The 15091-nt window shown below is 46.6% G+C and overlaps 1 protein-coding gene across 2 annotated transcripts in view; it reads left to right on the top strand.

Annotated features, from left to right (window-relative positions):
- LOC306821344 (EMILIN-1-A-like) overlaps positions 1–14543 on the top strand; it is a 21513-nt gene extending 6970 nt beyond the window's left edge. Inside the window, exons 2-16 of one of the 2 annotated variants that reach the window (XM_079339707.1) lie at positions 2917–3042; positions 3210–3574; positions 4131–4426; positions 5045–5221; positions 5982–6753; positions 6817–7115; positions 7296–7620; positions 7839–8075; positions 8167–8415; positions 8744–8935; positions 9418–9438; positions 11563–11688; positions 11865–11882; positions 12473–12607; positions 12735–14543. In XM_079339707.1, coding sequence (XP_079195833.1) covers positions 2917–3042; positions 3210–3574; positions 4131–4426; positions 5045–5221; positions 5982–6753; positions 6817–7115; positions 7296–7620; positions 7839–8075; positions 8167–8415; positions 8744–8935; positions 9418–9438; positions 11563–11688; positions 11865–11882; positions 12473–12607; positions 12735–13057 — 3661 coding nt within the window. In that variant the 3' untranslated portion in view covers positions 13058–14543. The remainder of the gene's footprint in view (positions 1–2916; positions 3043–3209; positions 3575–4130; positions 4427–5044; positions 5222–5981; positions 6754–6816; positions 7116–7295; positions 7621–7838; positions 8076–8166; positions 8416–8743; positions 8936–9417; positions 9439–11562; positions 11689–11864; positions 11883–12472; positions 12608–12734) is intronic. The other variant, XM_079339708.1, reaches the window with a different exon arrangement.
- Positions 14544–15091: the final 548 nt, after the last annotated feature.

Genomic DNA, 15091 nt, shown 5'->3' with positions numbered 1-15091 from the left:
GAAATAAAGCGAGAAGAGTGACTAAAGGGACGATGAGTATTCATCTGATCGGACGATGACGTCTTTCAGTGTGGACAGAAAGTTTCAGTGGTCAGGATCCGCAGGGAGATGTTGTAATGGAAGGGCGTCTGCCGTGAGCTGCGAGGATTTATCCCCACGTGGAGTCCAGACACACGGCTGCTGGAGGTGTCGGTGGACGGCTGCTGCCAAGGTGGCTGAAATAACCCAGGTGATGAAACATCAAAGACTTGGCAGAGATGGGAGGTGTTTGGGGAGGGAGGGGGGGGGGGGGGCATAACAGCATAACAGCAGCCAGAACGATCTGGAAACAGAACAAGAGTATTTAAAGACACAGCAGCAGTTTTATAGGCTGACAATGAGGGAGTGTTGCGCTGCTATTGGATAAATATGAACAGCTGACGTCTGGAGGAAAATATGAGCGAGCGTGCACGAGAAACAGAATGCAGGGCGGTTTATAAACAACAGGCCCAGCATGCAAATTATAAACCAACTGGCTGACTCACTTTGCAAGAACTTCAGCAGTGGATGCAACCGTCCATCCGTGATCTATATCTACTATTGTTAAGGTCACATGGGGGGGGGGGGGGGGCGATCCTATTGGACGAGACAGACAACCAGCCAAACTCACATTCACACCTGCAGGTGATTCAGAGTCAGCAGGTAACCGGCATGTGTTTGGACTGTGAGAGGAAGCTGGAGAGAAGCCACGCCATGCACAGGGAGAGCATGCAAACTCCACACAGAGAGGCTCCTGCCAGACGGGGATTCAAACCAGCAACCTCCTCACTAGGAGGCAACTGTGCAGCCCGAGGGATGTGACCTCACAATGCAATTAAAATCAACACAAAAATAGACAATTTGACGACTATGGATCATTGAATGGGTGTGTATGTGACTTCCTGTGTTTCTGCAGCCAGCCTCTAGTGGACACTCGATGAACTGCAGGATTTTTTACACTTCAGCGTTGACGTCATTAATTTTCAACACTTCAGGATGCAGCTTGGCTCATCTCAGAGGCGTGTAGGATTTCGAAACAAGTTTTAATCCTGACACTGCAGGAAACATTGACTAACTCGTCTGTATGTTCTCATGTTTGATTCTGAGGTCTTTTTTTATTTCTTTCTTCTAAGTGAAAGCAGCCTCGTTATCTGGACGTTCGACATGCGTTTTGTTTCTCGAGCTGCAGAACCTAAAGTCCTGCTCGCTGGTCTGCAGCCCGGAAAAAGTAAATCATCACAATTAAATTAAAAAACACAAAGAGACACAGTTCATTTGCTCCAACATGGCCGACACAGAAACACACGAACACACTCCTCATTATCACTCCACGATGACATCAGCACCATGCGCTGCACATTTCCTGTGATTTCAGTCACAGTATGACACACACACACACACACACACTCTGGATGTGTACGGTTGTGTTTAATGGCTCTCTCTCTGTGTGTGAGAAAGTGTCAGATGATCTGCACCACGTTTTTATTTCTACACTGATTAATAACCGCAATAAAAAAAGTGATTGAAGAAGAAAATGTCGCCGCTGAGCCTTGGGCTCTTTTGCTCTTTAGTTTGTAGAAATCGAACTTTAGATCAACATTTGAAGGTCAAACTGAGTCAAAACACAAATGTGAGAGAACAGTTGATGCACTTGAACAGTTTTAAAAAAAACCCGACCTCTGTGAGCGATAGTCTAAGAATCGCTGTTGTTTTTGTCGCTCCAGCTTTATTTCCTTTCAGGTAAGAAAACCATGAAATAACTCTTAACTGTCTGTGGGAGTAAAGGTGTCACTCTACCACCTCACTTTATACCTGTTTATAATATTGGTATCTGTTTTGTTGCTACGGCAACAACTGCAGAAGTCTGAGGCCTCCTGTTTTGCAGGCACATTTCTGCACACTGGCTAACCTGCAGCTAAGCTAGCTGTACCAAAATGTTAGCATGCTACTTATGATGAATTCCTTCCTCTCCTAAGTCGTTGATTTGAGTAATTTCCAAATCTGAACTGTTATTAAATCAGCTGATGTGGAGATTGTGGACGGCGACACGTACAGTATGTCGGTGTTGTTCTTGACCTTTGGCTTTGTTTTGAACTTCATGATGATGCTAACTCTACGAAGGTTCAGCAAAGATTGTAAATGAAAATACTATGTTGTCCTCTGTGTGCTCCTTCCCCTCGTGGAGCAATAAAGTTTTCAAACACGTGGTGAAGTATTGAACATTTCGACACCCTTCAATGTGAGAAACATTGAAATAAACATTTAGAGAAAAAAAAAAGAGACAATAAACTACACCAGAACATCTGCACATGCTCAGTTCTGACCTCGTTTGACCCAAACAGATGTTTTTTGTTGAACGTTTGTATCTGCAGCTGACCAACAGAATAACAATGCAGACCTGGAGAATATCCTCCAGGAAGGGTTTTTTTTTTTTTTTTTCACCCTCAGTGTCGCTAAGTGATCTTAAAGCCATGTTGACAGGCAGAGCGAGACATCAACGTTTATAAGAGAAGGTTGTTTAAAAAAAGAACAGAGTGAGACCTCCCTTAAGTCTTTAATGATCGTTAAGAAAAGTCATGAATAAAACAGACAGAGTGAGACCTCCTGCTACATTATTGAATAGTTATTACATTTGGGGTTTCGTTGCATTTTTTTAATAACATTTCAGGCTCTAACACGGCTTGAATAGATATACTGTAGCCAGCCAGCAGGGGGCGCTCCAAAACTCTCGAGTCGTAAATCTTTTATTCAGTCATGATAAACACTGTATCTCTTGTTTCTGTTTGTCTTCGTTCACACTTGTGTGTTCTTTAACGTGCTCACCTGTCTGACTGGGTGACACCTGAACTCAGCATCTGTGTGTGTGTGTGTGTGTGTTTGTGTTTTTGTGCTGAGCAGGAATTGGTGTGCGTTCGTGGTGACAAAGACGGTGAGCTGTGTGGTCGAGGACGGAGTGGAAACGTACGTGAAGCCTGATTATCATCCGTGCAACTGGGGGAGCGGACAGTGCAGCAGGGTGGTGGTGTGAGTACACACACACACACACACACACACACACACACACACACACACACAAATCTAAACTTTCATTTCACAGGCTTAGATGTCTGATATGTTGGGTGCTCTTTATTTTTAAACTCTTGTCTCGTTCCTTTAAATCAAACACGTCTTCGCCCCTCGTGTCTCTGCAGCTACCGGACGTACATGAAGCCGCGCTACAAAGTGGCGTACAAAATGGTGACGGACATGGAGTGGAAGTGTTGTCATGGCTACAGTGGAGAGGACTGTAATGACGGTCCAGTCGGAGGAGCGGGAACCCAGATATCCACCACGAGACCTCAGCCCAGGCCGGGACAGGGAGGAGGAGGACAGGGGGGAGGAGGACAGGGGGGAGGAGGATATGGAGGAGGAGGACAAGGAGGAGGAGGACAAGGAGGAGGAGGACATGGAGCAGGAGGAGGACATGGAGGAGGAGGACAGGGAGGAGGAGGACAAGGAGGAGGAGGACATGGAGGAGGAGGACAGGGAGGAGGCAGTTCTGGATCTGGACACAGCGGTGAGCAGGATCTAAATAATGTCCTCTGTTGTTTTACTTCATGAGAAATAGTGGTTGTGACCAAGCAGCAACCTCAGGTGGTGAAAAATGTAGAGCCCAAAAAAAAACCTGCAGTTCCTGAAGTGTCCACTAGAGGCAGGATGCAAAGGCCAAGGATCCCCCATTAGGTTCCATATTAAAATGCATGCAAGGAACATTTCTACAGGAAGGGAGGGGAGGTGGTGCGCTGAGGGACAGAGGACACTGGTGCTCGTGTGCGACATCTACTGGACGTCTTTTCTGAAACTTGCATATTATGCCTTTTATCTTAAAATAAATCCTGGCTCCTTGGGGCGTGGATTAGAGCCAGAGGGAAGTCTGTGATAACGCAGAAACAGAAGGGAGAGATTTAGGATGCACCCGGAGTTCAGGATAGAACATGAATAAATCTGTGCGCTGTGCTGACCCCTGCTGGTCAACAGCATGAATTGCTTTTATTGTACCAGTTGTGTACCTCTGCCTTTTCTCTCACGTGTTTGGAAAAGCTTCTGAAGCTGCAGCTTTGCATTCTTTCCAGGCCGAGGCGAGAGTGAGAGGGTGAGGCAGCTGGAGGAGAGGATCACGCACCTGACCAAGAATTTTAACGACCTTCAGACCACCATGACCACCATGAGGGAGAACTTCCAACGAGAGGTCAACAAGCCGGGCCAGGGCGGAAGAGGAGGAGGAGGAGGAGGAGGAGGATCGGGAGGAGAAGTGGGAGGAGCCGGCTCTTCGGGAGGAAGAAACCCCGCCGATGCTGCTCAGCCAGAGATTAAAGAGACGATCAACAGCATTCAGAACAAACTGGACCAGCTGGACAACCGCACACAGGTTACACACTGTCACTAAAGTCTGCAAAATATCTAGATAATGTCAGGAGGACTTCTCTGATTCTCACATGCTCACACAAGACGGGGGGACGACGTAAAAAACAGACACATACGTTGGTGATGAAGCAACAGGGTCCGCTTTCCGACGCTCTAATGAGAATATCTGCATTTATATCAATGCTACGTTTAGTTCAGCAGTCAAGAAGAAGATAGTGGAGAACAGGAAACACGATGCAGCCAGGAGGTCGTAGAGGTCACATGCACGCACGTCTCTGCATCGTGCAGCAGTCGCAGGATATAAACGTAGCTCCCCCTCTCGTTGAGTCGAGGCGAATTCTCCTGATGGTTTCCTGCTGCGTTCTCACATCAGCTCACTCAGACCTGCTGAGGAATAAACTCGAGGGGTCTGGCGGGAGAAACTCCGGGTGAAAAAAAAAACGTGTGTATGTTTGCGTTCACACATGCAGCTCCTCCTGGAGTTTGATGTGGAGATGTGGAGACAGGAGAGAAAGATTTAACAGCTAAAACAACAACAGGGAATTAAAACAGCTCGCCATACGTCGGTCTTTACGTCTGGTTTAAACGGGCGTGACAAAGTGACGTGTCTCTGTTCCACTAGGCTCACGATAAAACCCTGGTCAGCATCAACAACCACCTGGTGAACGGGAAAGGCAGCGACCCGGACGGAGGTGCGTCCGGAGGAGGAGGACTGAGCGGAGGGAAGCTGAACTCGCTGAAGGAGGAGATCCTGAGGGAGCTGGAGAGGAGGGTGTCTCTGTCCTGCTCCTCCTGTCAGGTATCACGTCCACCTGCTGAAGCAGAACTGTGAAGCCATGAAGGGTTGTTGTTGTGAACGCAGACTGTAATAATCTTCTACTTCTCTCCCTCTGTGACACTTTGCTTGGTGGCTGTTTTTTTCTCCTACAGAGAGAAGCCTGTCTGTTAGTTTTCACTATAATGGAAAAAACACAGTTACTATACATGTGTGTTCATCAGCGCCATCCTGTGGCCATGTCGTGTAACTGCCATTTTTTTCCCAAAGTGGAAAAAGGTCATGTGCTTATATACAGTATATCCTAAACATCTAATATAGTAAAAGAAAAAAAAAACTGCAGACAAAAAGTTATTAAAGTTAGAAGGAATATTACAAAACGCCCACACGTCCAAAGTTATGAGATTTATTTATTATTCATATTCACGTCTGATAAGCGTCACAAACATGTAGTGATCAAAAGACAAGTTCCTTTCATTCATTATCTATATGGCGCTCTCCTGTCCTGGGTCACGGGGGGGTTGGAGCTGATCTCAGCTGTGATTGGACGAGAGTCGGGGTTCCACTCTGGACCGAACAAAATGAAGCAGTCAGTTTGAATTAAGCGTCTGGCTAGAAGTATGATATGATACGTGTTGTTCAACTTATTGAAGTGTGCATGAAATGATTCAGGGAGTCAGTGGGAATGAAATGTACTAACTTGTGTTTTATCTCGAATTAAATCTGGATTGATTTGATGATTAAATCATGTCAGGTGGACTCATGTTGTTTCTGTGTTCTCCAGGCTGGTGTGGAGGATCTGCGCAGGCAGCAGCAGGCGGACAGAGAGAGCCTTCGAGCGCTGCAGAAGCAGCTGAACGCCATGGACGTGCGGTATCGGCAGGGCCTGGACAGGCTGCAGCGGGAGGTGCTGCGCTCGCAGGCGTGTTGTGACACCGTGGACGACCTTCAAAGACGCGTCACTGACGCCGAGCGCAAAATCAGCTCGGCCTCGGAGAACGTTGACGTCCTGCACAACCGCCTGGACAAGGAGCTCGGCGGGGATGCTGGCAGCAGGAAGGACGAGGACAGAGGCTTCGGGGCCGGAGGTTTTGGGGGTGGCGGCGGAGTCGGCGGGGGCGGTAGAGATCCTTCGTTGACAAAAGACGGACTGGACGATCAGCTGAGGGAACTGGAGCGGCGGATCAACAGCACGTTGCAGCAGACCGAGCAGAGCTGCTCCTCCCTGGAGAACGACGTGAAGGATTACTTCCACAGAGAGCTGGGAGACCTGAGGACGGTGTTCCTGGACCGCTTCGACGACCAGGCCTTCCGGATCGCAGACGTGGAGCTTGACGTGGGGCTGGTCAAGGACAGGGTGAGCGACCACGACAAGACGCTGTCCAAACTGGAAAACAACACCATCTTCTTGAGCCGCAGGCTGGAGGAGTGCAGCTGTGGAGGCTCCGAAGAAAATGGAGGAAGAGCGGGCGGTGGCCGAGGTGATGGAGGAGGTCAGGGAGCAGGAGGAGAGGGAGGACATACAGGAGGAGGAGGAGGAGGTGACAGGGGAGCAGGTGGAGATGTCGGAGATAGGTATGGTGGAGGCCGAGGAGAGGGAGGAGGAAGGTGGGGAGCAGGAGGCGATGGAGGACAAGGAGGCACTACAGGAGGAGGAAGTCAAGGAGGCAGAGGAGGGACTACAGGAGGAGGAAGTCAAGGAGGCAGAGGAGGGACTACAGGAGGAGGAAGTCAAGGAGGCAGAGGAGGGACTACAGGAGGAGGATCACGTGGAGGACTTTCTGGGATGGGAGGAGAAAGAGAAAATACGACAAAGAAATCCCTCGAGTGGAGAGTGATCGCCAACGAGGATCAGATCCGTCACTTCAGCACCAGACTCAAAGACCTGTCGGTGTCTGGAGACTCGCTGCTCGACAAGGTGAGACTCGTTGATTCTTTCCAAAAACTTCAAGATGTCTGATTGTATGGAAGGAAGGCGCCATACTGCTGGGTGTGATTTTAATTTGGTGTCCCTTAAACAAAGCCACATTAAAAAAGCGTGAGATAAATATTGATGATGTGTGTTTTTCTAACTATTAACTCGTGCATCGTCCCCGAGGTGGTGGACCTGAGCCATGACGTCCGTAAGATCAAAGCTCTGACCGGCGATCACGGCGAACACTTCAACCGCATCGTGACGGAGGTGGAGATGCTGGGCCACGACTCCGATCTGTGCCTGAAGCTGGAGGACGAGCTGCGGAGGCTGAAGAATCAATCCCAGGATGCACTGGGGCGCATGCAGAGCCACATTAACAGGATCAACTTCAGGCTGGATTCAGGGAGAGACGGCTGCTGCTCACACCTGGAGGACGAAGTGCGCCTGCTGAGAGACGACGTCAGGAGGTGCACGGGTCAGTGCAACAACGGCCCGGACACGCCCACAGGTCAGAGAAACTCGCTAGCAGCAGATTCATTCATCAGGAGAGGATTCATTCAGGGCGAATGATTATTTATTGAAGAGTTTAAGGAAAGATAAATATGCTAAATATCCCCTCAGGATGACTTCATGCTCGCAGAGAGGTGACGAGGCCGACAGCAGGATAGATGATGAGGAGTGGGTTTCACAGGATTATTGAAGTTGTATCTAATAAACTCACTCTAGGTGGTGGTACTGGCAGGACTGGTGGGACTGGTGGGACTGGTGGGCAGGGCCCCGGTTTGGATGCCGAGAAGCCTTTAGACGGCCACAGCGTGATCGGGGGCTCCATCAACAACAACCAGCTGAAGACTCTGCAGGGCGAGCTATCCGGAGTCATCCTCACCTTCAGCTCCATCAACGACACTCTGAAGGGGCTGGAACACACGGTGCAGAAACACGGCAGCGTCATCACCGACCTCGGTGCGCCCAGCTCGACTCGTCGCATTAATCACTGCACGTTTCTGAACTCCAAGTCCATTCGCTCATCCGTCCGTCCTCTGAATCCCAACAGGAAACACTAAGGACAAGATCATCTCCGAGCTGGACAAAATCCAGGAAGAGGTGACGGAGCACATCGAGGACAGCCGCGAGCGTCTGGACGGGATGGAGCGGGACGTGCGGCGGTTCGAGAGCACACTCCTGGTGGAGATGGGAGACTGTAAGAGGTCCGGAGACGGACTGGAGAAGAGGCTGTCCAAGCTGGAGGGAGTGTGTGGGAGGCTGGATAGTGTCTCCGACTCCATCGTCAAGATCAAGGAAGGTAAGGTTCACTCTCGTGGATTCATCCATCGTTATAAAAGTCCTCAGGACATTTTGATTTTTACACACAAACCGGACTCAGTGTGACTCGTCCCACAGTCCAAACACCTGGTGACTCCTGATTTCCCATCGGTGTGAATGTGAGTGTGGCTGGTTGTCTGTCTCTATATGTCAGGCCTGTGATTGGCTGGAGAACAGCGGTACAGATAATGGATGGATGGCATCCTGACTGAAATGCAATCTGGGACTTGTAGCAGCTAATGGTCGTTGGACTTGTTTGCACCGTGTTACATGGTTCAGCGTCTTCTTCTTCTATGTGCGACCTGCAGGACTGAACCGACATGTCTCCAGTTTGTGGACGTGTGTTTCTGGTCTGAACGACACGGTCATCCATCATGGAGGAATCATGGACATCGTCCAGAAGAACCAGGACGACGTCTACACCAGGATGAAGACTTTGAACTCGAGTGTGAACCAAGTCATCAAAGACCTGCAGAGCTTCTCTGAGCACGACTTGACCGGTGAGTTTGACTCTCTACTCGACTTTATTTATTCACACAACAGTTTGGTTTCTTGTTTTTGGATTTGGATTCAAAATGTGGATTTGACGACGTGAAAAATACTTGACTTTGGAGAACAGAATGTTTTCATCAAGATGATCTGATATACAAGTATTAGTCGTCTCTTCAGATTGTCGTTCAGCTCATCAAATGTTAAAAGCGATGAACAGGTGAAAAGTCTTAAACCACACGGGGTGAAACTGCTCAGAAGCAAACATGCGAGCCTCAAGTAGAACTTAGTCTCTATTGCGATGACACGGACTCGACTCTTTCCAACGTCTCTCAAACTAAAATGTGAATTTTTAAATAAATGAATAACACTTTAATTTGAGAGGCTGACAGTACTGACTGCAACAAAATAAAAGTCGATGCTACCAAAGCTATAAAACAATGAGCTATTTCAAGTCCGAAGGTGTGTTGATGATGTATTGTTTGTTTTGTAGGCACCACGCTGCTCAACAGAGGTTTGAATATGTTATTTTTGTTAACCCACTAACTGCAGTCAGAAGTGTTGGTTTAACGTTTTAACCGTTGCAGTAGAACGATCACCAAACGTCAAGTCTGTCTCCTACACATGTTGAATGTTGACTAATACATGAAAACGTTTGTGCTGGTTTATTGAACAGCAGAGTTCAGACACAGCCGGAGGTCAACTTAAACAAACACTAACACAACACGACCACCACAAATGGAGCTGTCCACTCTTTCACCATCGCTAACACCAACACCATCAGCTCCTGAGCCAGAACCAATTTTCACCATGACACCACCACCATCAACACAGCTAACACAAACACCTTGAGCACTACTGTAACACCTTCATCAACGCCACCACCAAACATCACTTCAATGGACACCATCATTAACACAACATACAGCAAACACAGCTGAAACCATAACCAGAGAATATATACACAACCACCACCAATCAAACTAACACTACAACATTCACAACTCACACCACCACCAACATGTTCACCACCACCACCAACATGTTCACCACCACCAACAACATGTTCACCACCACCAACAACATGTTCACCACCACCACCAACAACATGTTCACCACCACCACCAACAACATGTTCACCACCACCAACAACATGTTCACCACCACCAACAACAACATGTTCACCACCACCACCAACAACATGTTCACCACCACCACCAACAACATGTTCACCACCACCAACAACATGTTCACCACCACCAACAACAACATGTTCACCACCACCACCAACAACATGTTCACCACCACCACCAACAACATGTTCACCACCACCACCAACAACATGTTCACCACCACCACCAACATGTTCACCACCACCAACAACATGTTCACCACCAACAACAACATGTTCACCAACAACAACAACATGTTCACCACCACCAACAACATGTTCACCACCAACAACAACATGTTCACCACCAACAACATGTTCACCACCACCAACAACATGTTCACCACCACCAACAACATGTTCACCACCACCACCAACATGTTCACCACCAACAACAACAACATGTTCACCACCAACAACAACATGTTCACCACCACCACCAACATGTTCACCACCAACAACAACATGTTCACCACCAACAACATGTTCACCACCACCAACAACATGTTCACCACCACCAACAACATGTTCACCACCACCACCAACATGTTCACCACCACCACCAACATGTTCACCACCACCAACAACATGTTCACCACCAACAACAACATGTTCACCACCACCAACAACATGTTCACCACCACCACCAACATGTTCACCACCACCACCAACATGTTCACCACCACCAACAACATGTTCACCACCAACAACAACATGTTCACCACCACCACCAACATGTTCACCACCAACAACAACATGTTCACCACCAACAACAACATGTTCACCACCACCACCAACATGTTCACCACCACCAACATGTTCACCACCACCAACAACATGTTCACCACCACCACCAACATGTTCACCACCAACAACAACATGTTCACCACCACCACCAACATGTTCACCACCAACAACAACATGTTCACCACCACCACCAACATGTTCACCACCACCACCAACATGTTCACCACCACCAACATGTTCACCACCACCACAAATACAGCAAATCACCAACTCAATGAGCACCAATAATCTGTCTTTGAATATGTTGTTCTGGTCTCTAGTGTCTCGTTGTGTTCTTACATGTCTTGTTGTCATCTTCAGTCCTGTGTTGTACGAGTCCTTTCTCTATTGTTGATTGTACGATAGTGACTCTATCTTTAGATGACTCTGACGTGTTGCTTTGTTTGAAAAATGACTGCTGCTAACACTCCCAACAGATATCCACACATAACCTTTGTGATGCTAACAGACAGACTATAAAGGGTTAAAAGACATGTTGGATGGATCTGTAAAAGCTTTTTAACCTTTTTAACTTGACCTGCTTCACTTTCCTTCACATTTGAAGTCGTTGACACACCTCCACATCTTTGCATACATCTATTCCGAGTCCGCATGTTGTGCATATTACGTACCAGGAGGACGTTTTTATTGCGAGTTCATATCATTCATATCCTTACACAGGCCTTCCTGGACCTCCAGGACCCCCAGGAGAGAGGGGCTTCAATGGGCTGCCAGGTCCACGAGGAGCTCTTGGACCTCCTGGACCACCTGGACGATCAGGTGAAAGTGGACTACGAGGTCTACCTGGTACGTCTACCTGAGGTTTTAAAGTTGGATGGAGGTAGTCAGGCTTTGGGTTTATAAAGATGTGAACGTTAAATTATTGAACGCAGCAGCCCGAATAAAAAGTCAGACAGTCGATTATGTTTTTTGTGATATTTGTTGTTCTCCCGCCTCTTATCTTCTGCTCTTATTTCTCACAGGTCCCAAAGGTGAAACAGGTGTGTAACCTATGTTAGTTGTTTGTTTAATTGGGGTTCATGCAGTTGGGTGTTTCGGACATTCTTTAGTTTACATGTGTTGTCTTTTTAGTGTTGTTTTAGTTCTTCAATGTGGTCAGCTTGTAATATTTTATTTTATGGTTAACTGATTTAAATATAAGAGGACTGAATATTTTCTTTATTAACACTTTTTACAGATTGATACAATAACAGAGTATTTTCAGTAATTTAACAACTTTTGGGTAAAAAATATTTACATAAAGAATGTACATGCATAATTTGAATGCAGAGGATTAATCAATCAATCAATCAAAGTTTATTTCTAGAGCACATTTAAAACAACCTTGGTTGACCAAAGTGCTGTACAGGCAGAAGTCACACTTAAAAAAAGAAACAATTAAAATACAATAAATAAGAAGATGATACATGTGAGTGGAAAACGGCATCGTTGCCTCCAGTGATTTAAACAGCTTTAAGTTCATTGGATCTAAAAAGGGGGAGGAGTTTGTGGAGTTTATTGGGTTTCACTTTGGATACTTGAACATGTGTGTTTATGTGTGTATGTGTGTGTGTGTGTGTGTTCTTATCAGGGCTACCTGGTGCCGATGCTCACATACCCAGACTGTCGTTCTCTGCTGCTCTCACCTTCCCCATGGAGAGATCAGGAACCATCGTCTTTGATAAGGTCTTTGTTAATGAAGGAGACTTCTACGACCCGAGAACAGGTAAACGTTTGGCGAGGTTGAGTCTATAATGTTTCTTTCACCAGGACTTTTAGACCAGACGAGGACCCCCTGCTGTCCTCATCCAATCTTACCTGGTGCTGATTCCAACTCATATTGTCTCCTCCAGGTATTTTCACTGCTCCAGTAGACGGACATTACTTCTTCAGTGCCATCCTGACAGGTCACAGGAACGAGAAGATTGAGGCCGTTTTATCCAAGTCTAACTACGGCATGGCTCGGGTGGACTCCGGAGGCTACCAACCCGAAGGCCTGGAGAACAACCCCGTGGCTGAGGCTAAAACCACTCCTGGGTCTCTGGCTGTCTTCAACATCATCCTGCCTCTGCAGACCCGGGACACGGTCTGCATCGACCTGGTGATGGGCAAACTGGCCCACTCTGTGGAGCCCCTCACCATCTTTAACGGCATGCTGCTGTACGAAGACATGTGAAGAGTTCATACTGGGGAACCAGAACAACCCGGTTTAAGACTCATGACAACCCACAGGAGGCTGCACCCTGAAGTATGATGTCACTTCCTCATTCAGGAGTGTTTTTAATGCAATGACAGAATATTTTAAACGAACGTTCACACCCGAAGAGAGATCACTTGTTCCTAACAGAAAATTGACTGATTTTACGTGTTTTTTTATTTGAAAGAGTGTTTTTCACTTCACATCTGGACGACTGAACGAGTCAATTTAGCTTGTGAATGGTTTAACCAGTCCGCTGATGTGATGTGGTCCGAGGACTTGAAGTCAGAGCAGCACTGTGAGGACAGATTACAGGACCAGCTGTTCCATGAAGACCTGCCTCTTACTGCTGCGATGGGGAATTACACAAACCGTTGTGTGAAACCATTTCAGCGTTCTGCAGTTAGCACCCCCTACAGGCCTCAGAGATTACTACAGCGTCAATGTGAACCAACAATGTCCTGATTTATTCATAGAGGCTGTGTCCTAATTCAGGGGAAGCATCCTTCAAAGGCTGTGAAGGAACGAGCCTTCGTGGTCTTCATGGAAATAAGACGGTCAGAGGTGTCATCACCTGCTTTCCCGCCTTTACTTCCCTTAACTGACAACATGACACCAAATATTTGAAAGATGATTTGAAGTTTCAAACCCCCCCCTTTTGTTTTATAGCTTAGGTTGCTATTTCACTGAGTTCAAATCAACTAATCACATTTAAAAGTGTTTTTCTTTGCCTTTTGGGAGTCAGCTGTTTGAATTGGCGTGAACCTTGGGATGTGTTGGGCCAATGAGGATTTACCTGAAGGGTCCCGAGTGGTTTGGTGAGAAGGACGCATTTAAAGGAGGGTTTGAAATGGAACAGTTACCGACACTCGGCCCTGAAGGATGGAGCCCCTGAAGTGGGACGTAGCTGGAGCCTCATCAACAGAGGTTAAAAAAAAGAAAAGACTCCTGAGGGTGGCGCTGCAGAAAAGATTATGAGCTCATCATTGACTGTCGGGTGTTCACACATCTGACAGCTGTTGATCTTTGGACTGGTAGATGTGATCGTGGATTAAGATGTTGGGACAGACAGACGGACGCTCCTGGCAGGTCGGACGTCACGGCAACAAGAGACGATGTGACTTTGAAAACAAACCAGGCTTTTTGCTCTGAAGCTTTATAAAAGCAGAATGTGTTTTCTGTTTGACTTAACGACTGAAATGAGTTCACATTGTGAATGTTTTATTATAAGATGCACCTTTTATTGTTATACCTGTAATTTTATGTCAAATATCACATCTTTCACATAAATGTTAAAATACTTAAAGACAAGGATGGAAATACTCCACGTTTTCTAGCTTTAACAAATCCCTTTAAACCAGAGAAATAAATCATATGCTTTACTTAAGTACATGTTGCCACAGTGTACACATACTGCTTCCTGAATGTTTTTCACAATAAAACATGAAGATGATTGTTCAGGAAATGTCCTTTGTGAGTTTCAAGTAAAATTACAAAGTTCTGTGTCACAGCAACATGTCCGATGTGTCCTTGGGCAAGACACTTAACCCCAAGTTGCTCCCGCAGTGTATGAGTGGATTAGTTACTTCTGATGGTCACTTTACACAGCAGCCTCTACCATCAGTGAATGTGTAGGTGCGACATGTGTGGTAAAAGTGCTGATGCAGATATTTAAAGCACTTTAACTTTGATGAGTCATCTTTAATTACACAGAGAAAAGGAGTCGTCACTGTCTTAAAGGATGTTTAAAAACTTTGAAGGAATAGTTCTGATGACATTTAATTGATTAAAGTTAACAGAGGTCAAACAGGTCCTTAAAAATGAATGACATTTAGGAAAATGGAAATGTAACAATATGACACCAAAGATTTTGATGTCTGAGTGAACATCTGCATGGCTGAGTCGACGATAGACTCTGAGCTTTGGGCTGAACGCTGGAGAAGAGTCTGATGTTCAGAAACACATCAGGTCAACTTTATTTACACCAAACATTTACAAACAACAGAGGTTGAC

Source organism: Symphodus melops (assembly GCF_947650265.1).
Source record: "Symphodus melops genome assembly, chromosome: 3".
NCBI lineage: Eukaryota > Metazoa > Chordata > Actinopteri > Labriformes > Labridae > Symphodus > Symphodus melops.
The sequence above is the reverse complement of the archived record's forward strand: the minus strand, read 5'-3'. Positions and strand labels throughout refer to the sequence as shown.